Consider the following 10,121-nt stretch of genomic DNA (forward strand, 5'->3'; position numbering starts at 1 on the left):
AACTAGATAGAGAGCTCTCCACATGCAAGGTAACTGCCAGAGCTCTACACCAAAGCTCCACTTAAGAGCTAACTGAAGCGTCCACATCCTCCTGAGATCCAGTCTCAGGAAACCCCATTGTACTGACCTAACTCCCCTGATTTCTACCTTAGATGTGACATAAAGTCACATTCCTGATGTTGTTTTCCTCTGGGAGTCTGGCTGATACAGGTGTTGGCTTCCAATTTCCCACATTCTGTAAACCACCATCAAAATAGCTTCCTGCTGGGCAGTGAGATTCCTCACATTAGCAAAGGAACAAAACCTGCACATTCCTGGTATTGTTTTCTGTGTTCTCTGTGCATCACAATAAAAAAAGCTCTACTCATAAAATTGTGGGTGACATTTTCTCCTCTTGTCTCTACAAACAAATCTGTCTCATTCACGTGTTTTCAAGCCACTAACAGTGATGACAAACTGGACCGTGCGTCCAAGTTCCTGTTGGCCACAAGAATCTGGCTCAGGAGCTCACAAATTCCCTGTGTCTTTCAGGTGTCATGCTGGTTCTGTTTCGGAGAAAGTGCTATTCCATTCTTGCAGCTTCCTGGGAGCTGCAAGAATATCCAAGGCAGATGCTTCCATAAAGCAGACTTCTGGGGTTATAGCTCGGGGGCACAAGCACTTGCCTGGCAAGTGTGAGGTTATGAGTTTGATTCATAGTACCAAAAAAAAAAAAAAAAAACAGACCCACAGCCTTCTCCACAGCAGGACAAGCATGCACAGGTACACACATGGACACACGTATACGTGCCCATGCACAGGTGAACACCAGTATGCACACAAATCCTCCAGGCAAATCCATTTGGCCCCATCAGATGTTTGCGACAAAGATGTCAAACCCAATTTTGGTTGTTGCTTAGGTTTTCTTTGAGAATTGATTACTTTTATCTCATTCACCTGCATGTCCATTTCCTACCCAAAAGAGCACAGAATTCCCTCTCCTCACGTCCGAGCTCCCGAGAAATCTCCAGAATCTGTAAATGATCTGGTAGAAGAAATCCTGTTCCATCATGACCACCAGCAGCTCACCAGGGCCTAACAATGATACAGCCACAAGGGTGCTGGTTAATTAATGATGAGTTTGTTTGCACTGCCACAGCCTTGAAGCCCACGGCTGGGTCCAGAGTACAGCATGGAGGGGAGGTGTGCACATAGACAGCCCCGCTGCCCGGGAATCCTCCGGGGCTGCCGCTCCTGCATGCTTTCGGACAGGCCACCGCACACCGGCCCGTCTGAAGCTGGCCTCACATGGACACCCTTGTGCTCCCTCCTCTCACTGAAAAGCTTTCTGAAGCACTGAATGGCACAGGGCTCTTTAAACCCAAAAGAAAACGAGCAGGTTGCCTCCTCTCCTGGGGCATTTGCTAACCCAGAACCACAGTCACACAGTGTTCCAAAGCCAGTCTTTCCAGGCACAGGTCGAGTTTAAAAAGTCACAGTGACTAGCTTCCTTACACTTTCTCCAAGTCTCCAAAGGTCATATTTGGTCTTTTCTCAGGAGAAACCAGCTACAATCACCTAAACTGCAGGTGAGTGACATCAAAACAAAAATGTTAAATAAAGTGTGCAGCCATACCAAAACCCTGTATTTCGGCCTTCAATGCTCTTGTACCCTCAGACCATGCTTCCTGAAGGCAGATGTTTAAAAGACTATTTAGATGACATCCTTAAAACGTAAAGCAATAATTAAGCAATTTGAGGAGCAAACGTTTTCTAGGGTACTGAAGACTGTCTCATTTACAGATTATAATGTAGATGCAACGGCTGCTCCAGATGTAACGCTGTTCACCAGTGCTAGCTGCCTCTTATAACATGTGGAAATCATTTGCTATATACGTATTCTTAAGGATTAATCGATTCAAGCTATACTCCTCTGGTTTCTCAATACAGGACACACAGACAGATTAAAAAGGCAATGAAACAGAGTGGAAAGAATGAGAATCTGCATTTCTTATCCAGAAGGAAAGTTAGGAGCGATTTATCACACAGCTCAAAGACAGACAGGGGCCTAGCCCAAGACCCCAACACAGATCAGGGTGCCAGGGAAGTTTTCCCTGACTCTCCTCCGCTAAAGACCTAATTTTGAAAGTAAGGGGTGACTTGATCTTATGCATACCTCAAGAAGTTGCATTTAACCTGGGCACAGGATCATACATCTACAATGCCAGGTGTGTACCTGGGAGGCTGAGGCAGGAGGATGGAAGATTCAAGGTCAGTCTAGGAACTTAGTGAGACCCCGTCTCAAATTTTAAAAAGGGTTCTGAATGCAGCTTAGGACAAAGGCCCTGAGTTCAATCTCCAGTATCCCAAAAAAGGGGTGGGAGGAAGAAAAAAAGACAGATAAAAAGCCACTTAATTTCATCAATATCACTTTCAGCCAAAGTAATATATTAAGATGACACGGAAAAAGAAGGTTCCCGTGGGACGCATCAGAGAGAATCAGCGTTGGCTGTCAAGTTGCTGACCTGGTCCAGGTCTGTTAGTCACATGGTGTTAGCAAAATCAAGAAAGAGGCCTCAGAAGACAGCATTTGCTACCAACCAAAGCAGCACTCTCCGCAGCCCAGCGACCCCCTCCCTGCCAGCTCGGGCAGCTCCTGTGCCCATTTGGTTCCCAGAGGCTGCAATTTTTATGATCTATTTTCTCACTCACCCCAACCACACCCCACTCAACTCACTCACCCACGGCTAATGTTTTTCTTTTGACCTCTGGCATGACTCAAAGTAACTTGCCCGAGGGAAAAAAAAATTTACTCTTCCATCAGTGCATGGATCCGGGTGTTCATCACAGCGCATGCTGGCTAAGGAGAGACAGGTGAGCGCCTCTCAGAGACAGCAAGCACGTGGAGTGATCTGGAGGAAACACACAGGAAGACAGGCAAACACTCCAGGATGTCTGGGAAAGTCAAGAAAATATTGCCCCCTAGAGTATCCATTACTTCAAATAAGAATTTTATTTCTACAACCATCAGCAGCTCCGATTTCCAGGAAATTAACCAACTCATTGCTTGAGCCCCAGTCAGCGAAGCCCCCTCTGTGTATACAACGAGCTCCTTCATAAGAATCCCCAAGACCCACACCAGCTCTCTCCGCTAAGTCAGGGTGAGCTGGTCAAACCCACTTTCCTTGTGCCCAGACACAACAATAGAGGCAGCTGAGTCCTGTCAGCTCCTTGCAACACTGTGTCTCTGTTTTCCTTTCTACTTGGGGTATTTTCTCAAAAGTTCTAAAGGTCTGAGATTTCCAAAAAACACAGCTCACTGCCTTTGCTATTTTCATGCCCGGTTCTCCTAAATGGGAGCTTTCTGGTAGCAAACACCGCATCCTACATCACAGGACAGCACATCAGTTGGAGGTCTCCCCAGTGTGAAAGTAACACCTGTCCCCCGCCTCTGTCCCAGCCTCGGTTAGGGACAGACGTTTTAATGGCATATCAATAACCTATCAATTTCAGAGGACCAAGATATCCAGAGAGAGTGACCATAAAGCAATCAGACATGCCCTCGAATTAAAAAGCCATCTTCCTTCACCTGCATGGGGCACACAGCTGGCTTCATCCTGAGAAACTGAGGAGGGAGTCAGCCACCCTGCAGCTTTATCGGGAAGATGATCTCCCAAGGAGCTCGCCTGGCCGCGCAGCGGGAGGTTTTCCTGAAGGGTCCAAAGATGCAAACCAGGGCTCCACTTACCTGAGGGGAGGCTTTCCTCCCAGCCTTCCGCCCTCTTAACTCGGCTCACTGTGGCTCCTAAGCAGATGTGCACCCCGATGGCCAACGTGAACAGAGACAGGACCTACGGGGACAGAGAGACGTGCTTGTCACAGCCAGCCTGCCACGCTCAGAACAGAATCAGATCTCATGACCTTGGCGTCCCCAACGCTGCCACTTCCAAATGGCCTCCCAGGGGGCTGCCTGCCCTGGAACAGAAGAGTGAACCCCGCTATGGGAGGCTGCTCCTGGTCCCCTCCTGCTCCTACCTGGCCCGGCCGCGCGGAGCCTCCTGCAGCCATGCTGGGCTCTCTCCGAAGCCCTCTGCAGCTGCCCGCCGCCTGCTCGGCTGCTTCAGTCTGCTCGCCCCAGGCAGTCCCACCTGGGAAGTTGACAGGCGCCTCTGATTTGCCCAGAGCTCGATTTCATCACGGTGGGTTCGCAAATTGCAGCTGCGAGCAGAGCGGCTTAAGGCCTCCTCGTCCAGCCCGCCTCCTGACCCACTGGCCCTCCCCTGGACACTTCCATGCGGTCTCCTCTGGCAACGGGAGGGTCCCTGCTGCAGTTCCAGCCAATCACGGCGCCGGCTCCCTCTCCTTCCCGCCCAGAGACAGTTTGTCAAAAAAGAAACCAAGTGTATTTCAGCCGATAAAAATGAAACAGGGCTTCGCAAAGCTTTCGGCAGCCTCCAGCTCCACAGGCTCACAACACCGCCGCTCAGGACCCTCCAGCCTGCTGCTGTTAGTGCCTTACGAGGCCTGTTTTATCGTGCACATACCTAGAAACCGTCCCTGTCTTTCCCACTGATTTATTTTTCTGGCACTTTGAGCAACCTCTTCCCTGGGACCACATTCGGATGGCTCAGATCTTTCTCACAATGAAATCTCCTGAAATTGCAACTCACACAACAAATAGTATTCTTTTCTCCACCTTGTTATTATAGCTTAGAGAAGTAACTTTTATCAGAATGCTGAGGATGCCCAGCCACAGAGTCCCCTGCTTAGGAAGAAAGACAAAATAAGTGCCTAGCCAGACAGCTGGTTTGGAGGACCTGGGCTGGGGGTGGGGGGATAAGAGATTATAAGAAAAGGGAACTTTATCAGTCAGCGAATGTAGGATGGAAATGTCGGTGGCCGCACAGATCCAGGTTGAAAGAGCTATTTCCCTAGTTAACTCCCAGTTAAATTATCATCCAGCGGCCGAACTCTGTGTCCCTTCAGGCTACTGTGCTTAGGTTTCTTTCCTAAGCAGTTTGGCAACCACAGCACTTCTGGACAGAAATTGAGGCCTCGATTCCAGCGCTGTTTAAACATTGTATTTCTTTAGGATCCTAAGGAGGGGTGGTTTGGCTTGGGCTTCCCTCACCCTCACCCGGCTGGTGACTGTGTCTTTTGCACGGTGCATGTGTGTACACAAACAGGCACAGACTTATCACACAGCAGATTTCCAGCGGGGCCGTGGCTCTGCTCACAGAAAACAGGATGCACGAAAGCAGGAACTGGGTTTATGGAGGGCTGCAGAGCGAGCAGCCTGGGTTTCATTAGATCCCAGAACTTAGGAAGAGCAAACTGAAAACAAGAAAGTCCGACACGACACGGAACTTGTGAGTCGCCCTAGCAGGCTCCAGCGAGCTTGCAGTCTGGCAGAAACTGCTGTAGTCTGCACACCGTGCGGGGCTGCCCAGGGCTGTGGACTGGGGCGTGCGGCTAAGGAGAGCGGTTAGCTCTGTGTGAGATGTTCCTGCTCCCCAGGGCAGGTCCTGGGGTGAGCCTGCTACCGGGGCCAGGCTGGAAGTCAAAAAGGGAAGCGGCACCACGTGGTGGTGCGGTGCTGCAGTCCCTGCAGACACCAATGCCCTCTTCCCTGTCCCCGGGGCCGAGATGCAGCCCAGCACCTTAGACCCTGCCTGCCGGTGGGCTGCAGAAATCCAGCCAGAAGACCGTGAAGCCTCTGCGCAGGAAAGGAAGAGCACGAAGCTGAATGGCACCAGAGTGCTGATGTTACTGAGTCTCAGGGCAGCCATGCAGGCGGGACGGCCGAGGGTGGCCTCGGCCCTGAGCCGTGAGCCGTGACCCGAGGGAATCCCGGCTCGGCTGCCGCTTCTGCTGTGTCCCAGAGAAGTGTCCCTGCCTTCCACCAGCACAATGCGTGTCCGGGACTCACACACATGAGTGCTACACACATGCAACACACACACATGCAACACACTACACAACACTCCACACACTGTACTTAGACCACACACCTACACACACATGCATACACTACACTACACACAAACACACATACTACACCTATGCACGAACCCCTACAGACACAAACACAAGCAGCATCTAGCTACAGCCAGACAGAATTTTACCCCAAGATTATTATTATAAATCACCGACAGAAGGAAAGCTAAAATCGCTACCTCAGGCATCAGATCAGCTGCAAAGCTAAATTAGCCCTTGTCTCCCAGGCTCCAGGGATGGGTGGATGGGGGAGTGGAGAACATGAAAAAGGAGGTAAGATGGGCTATGTATGTGCACCAACTTCCCACGAGGGATGTGATCATTACACACCACTCACATGAACTGATAAACTAAATTAATAAGTAAAATAAAATAACTCCTCTCTGTCTAACCCTAAGCAGCCCCAAATGACCAGGAAAGCATAAAATAGACTGAGGAACTCGACTGCCATGACTGGAATTGGACGGGAAACCTTGTATCAGGGAACCAGGCAGAGGCCATTCACCTGCTGTGTGTCTGCAGTGTTTGCAGACAGACACGCTGGGCTCAGCAGACAGAAAGGGGTAAGAAAGACTGACATCGGGCACGGCTCTTCCACGCTGTCACGTCCCAGAGGACACAGCCCCAGCAGAGGACAACTCAGATCTGTAAACAAATCTTTCTCTTTTTTTGGTACAGGGGATTGAACTCATGACCTCGTGCTTGCCAGGCAGGCGCTCGGCCGCTGAGCTAAACCCCGAGCCCTGTAAACAAATCTGGAAGTTGCTCTGTGGTCAGATTTTGCAGCACCTGGAATCTCCCTGGGGCCTTGTTTGAAACGCTGGTGCTTCTGCCCTCCCCGCCAGTCCCCTGCTCCACGTGGTCTAAGGGGTCAGGGGAAGAGAAGGGCCCTCAGGGCTGGAAAAGCGGCCCGATAGATGACAGCAGTGTACGTCATGCAGGTACTGTGCTTAAACGAGGCGGATGCTGGAGTAAAGTCCTCCGGGCTAATGTCCGTGCGTCCTACGTGTTCAGGTGCTCGGCCTGATCTCAACACCGCCGTGATACACACTCAGCGTGCTCACCAGCAGCTGGACTTGGGGTTGAGGTCTCTCAGTGACACCCCGAGGCTGGCGGTCCAGAGGAGTGATCTCCCCACGGCAAGCAGGGCAAAAGAACTCGATTGCTTTGTGGGGGACACAAAGCAGCAGAGTGTGCTGCTTCGCTGCAGCCCAGGGGTTGCGTTTACACAAAGGCACAGGCTGCCTTTCCAGGGGACAGTCCTGTGAGCCTCGTTCCCAAGCTCTGGTTCAGATAAGAAGCGCGGGGCTAACAGTGCGCTTTGGACGATGGTGTGGTGGAGGGCTGTCCCCCTGTCACGGACTGATTAAAGCCCCAGCTATATCCTGTCTCTCGTTCTGCAGAGTCGACGTGACTGTCCTCAGCTTAACTCTGTCCCCAGCATAACCCGTGATGGTAGATGACGGTACACAACCGCTGGCCACGCCCTTTCCAGATGACCTGGCAGCAGCTAAGCACCTGCACCCCGCAGGCCAGCACACGGCGCCCATAGGCAGTCTCCTCATCCCTGTTTTACAGATTCTGCTGTGGTTTAGGATGGTTGGAAAACTCAGAATCAAAACCCGACGGCAATCTTTGAAAGTGGGATTCACCACTCTAAACCCTGCAGAAGTTTTTGATAGCTCAGGGAGGAGCACGGGCCACGAGCCAGCACTCGGGGGTGCATAAAGCCGAGACCGCTTAAGACGTAGACCACAGGATCGAGTTTTAAGGGTTGCATATGGTTCTGGGGGTTCTCACTGGAGGAAGAGATATACCCTATTCAAATCCACTTATTATCACCTAATTAAAAAAGGAAGTTGACTTTAGCTGTCAGTGACTTTAAGAACCTCCAAGCATTCCTGGTAGAATCTGAGCGTGAATCTCACCCGGAGCCCTCTCTGCCTCCCACGCGAACTCCTTCCCTCACCACTCGGGGGACCAGGAGTACAGTGCAGGGTGCTGAACCAGATGCGGGGTGAGATGGGGTCCAACACGCCATGACACAGAAGGACAGCAGTTTGATTCGTGCAGGAGGACAGAAGTGAGGAGAGGCGGGTGCCTGTTTCCTACAGGTCCTGTGAGGGGCTCGGTCTCCTCACAGGTGATGGAAGCCCTTGCACAGCTTAGGAAGTGTAATCTCTTTACACTGTGCATATAAACTGGAGAAAATCAAGGCCAGTTCCAGAGCTACGGCGGTGACCCAGACAGAGGCAGCTCAGTGGACAAGGAGATGGGGCGGCCGTGGGGAGAAAGAGGAGCACAAGAGCTAAGACAGGGGGTGTTGGTGACCCAGGGACAGCGGGGGGGACAGCAGGACCTTCACACCCTGCCTGTGCTACAGGCCCTGAGCCGCGACGGTGACCGAACAGCGCACGCTCAGGACAGCCGGGCTTTGTGTTTTAACTGGATCTCCAGAAAAACACAGACACCCGCATCCACTTGCTAACACCCTGGAGCTGAGCAATTGGAGCAAGGGACGTGGTCAGCATCTAGAACACCTGTTTTAAAGCCACACAAGGCAGTTCACTCCTGTACGTCACATGGGACCTTCAACACAAAAGGGATGGGTTTTGTTTTGTGTTTTATAATTGGGATTTTGAGAAGTGTCACCTCCAGGAAATAATCAGCTTTCCTCTGAACTCTAGCTGATCCCAGAACATTTTAAAAACTCAGTGTAACCATGCAGCTCTGTGCAATCTGCAGGCCAAACACAGACTGGAAGGGAGCATGTGGCCCGGTTTTGGGGGCTGGGTATCCCCCCATGCTGTGCACCTGAACCTCGTGAGGTTCCCAGTCAGGATCGGCTTGGTGCCGTGAGCCACAGCTGGGGCGGGCACAGGGTGGAAAGCCACGGTGTGCCCTCTGGGCTGGGGACAGGATAGGCACTGCTGCCTTCTCTCCAGGATGAAGAAAGGACTCTCCTGAGACCGCCGAGAAGATGCAGCTGGACAGGGTGTGAAACCCAGGTCCCTGGCTTCATTTCTTATGGAAACCCCAAAAAATTCTCCATTCTCCTGCAAGCTCCCGTCTCGTTTCTCATCAGACCCCGCGTCCAGGGACTGAAGTGGCTCAGCCCAGCTCCTCCTCACTCACAGGAGCCCGCTGAGGCCTGCCCCGCCCGGCCACCTTCTCTAGTGACCGCTGTAGCTGCTGCTATCTGGCTTCCTGTTCATACTCCGGCCCCACCCCATTAGCTACCAAGCCAGTGCTGAATAAAACCTGGATCAGGTGAGTTTCCTCCCGAATGTAGAAGTCTTCCAGGGAACCCTGTCAGAACAGCTGTCAGAGCGAGGCCCCTGGACTACTGGGGTCAGAATTGTCTGTCTTACAAGATTCGGATGCCTATCCCAGTGCGGTGGCACATGCCTGTAATCCCAACTGCTCCAGAGGCTGAGACAGGAAGATCGCAAATTTGAGGCCGCTTGAGCAATGTTTCAAGGCTCTGTCCCAGAATAAAAATTTTTAAAGGGTCAGGGGTCTACCTCAATGGTAGAGCACTTGCTAGCACGATATCAATAGATAGATAGATAATGGATAGATAGATACACAGACAATGGATAGATAGATAAGGGGTGGACAGAGGGATAGACTGATGGGTAGATGGAAATAAATGATAGATAGATATCCTTAGAGCCTTGCTCAGACCACTGGACTGGAAACTCTGGGGGTGTGACCCACACTGTGTCCTACAGGGTAAAGTCCAAACTGCTTCGCATGGCATCTAGCACCTGAAATCCAAAACTCAGCTCTCAGTATTTAGACCCCAGCTCTGGGTCACTGTTCAGCCTGGAGCCCTTGCATGCCCCCTTGGGCAGAGGCCTGCTCCATCCCAGGCTGGGTTCTCTCCTCTGTCTCCTTCTTGGGATTCCTGAGAGGATTGCATGGGATAAGGCTCGGAAATCACCCGGCGCAGCGCCAGACGCAGGATCGTGCTTCGTAAGTGGCGCTTTTCTTAATTAGAGAAGCACCTGCTCGGCTCCACCTCTGCTCTCAGGGGAGGCTGTTGCTCCGGCCTGGAATGCCCTCACCCCTTTAGCTCCCCTGGGCAGCCGCCCTGGCTCCTCACCCTGCAGACCCACAGCCCAGCCTGTCCCCACCGTCTC

At 51.8% G+C, this 10,121-nt stretch overlaps 1 protein-coding gene across 2 annotated transcripts in view; it reads right to left on the minus strand.

Moving 5' to 3' along the window:
* Enpp2 (ectonucleotide pyrophosphatase/phosphodiesterase 2) overlaps nt 1–4,254 on the minus strand; it is a 71,093-nt gene extending 66,839 nt beyond the window's left edge. The window contains exons 1-2 of one of the 2 annotated variants that reach the window (XM_063257666.1): nt 4,015–4,254; nt 3,728–3,830 (exon numbers count right to left, since the gene is read on the minus strand). In XM_063257666.1, coding sequence (XP_063113736.1) covers nt 3,728–3,830; nt 4,015–4,047 — 136 coding nt within the window. In that variant the 5' untranslated portion in view covers nt 4,048–4,254. The remainder of the gene's footprint in view (nt 1–3,727; nt 3,831–4,014) is intronic. The other variant, XM_063257667.1, reaches the window with a different exon arrangement.
* Nucleotides 4,255–10,121: the final 5,867 nt, after the last annotated feature.

This window comes from Cavia porcellus, unplaced genomic scaffold, assembly GCF_034190915.1.
Source record: "Cavia porcellus strain 051 isolate PalLab524CR breed Dunkin Hartley unplaced genomic scaffold, mCavPor4.1 scaffold_10, whole genome shotgun sequence".
Classification (NCBI taxonomy): Eukaryota; Metazoa; Chordata; class Mammalia; order Rodentia; family Caviidae; genus Cavia; species Cavia porcellus.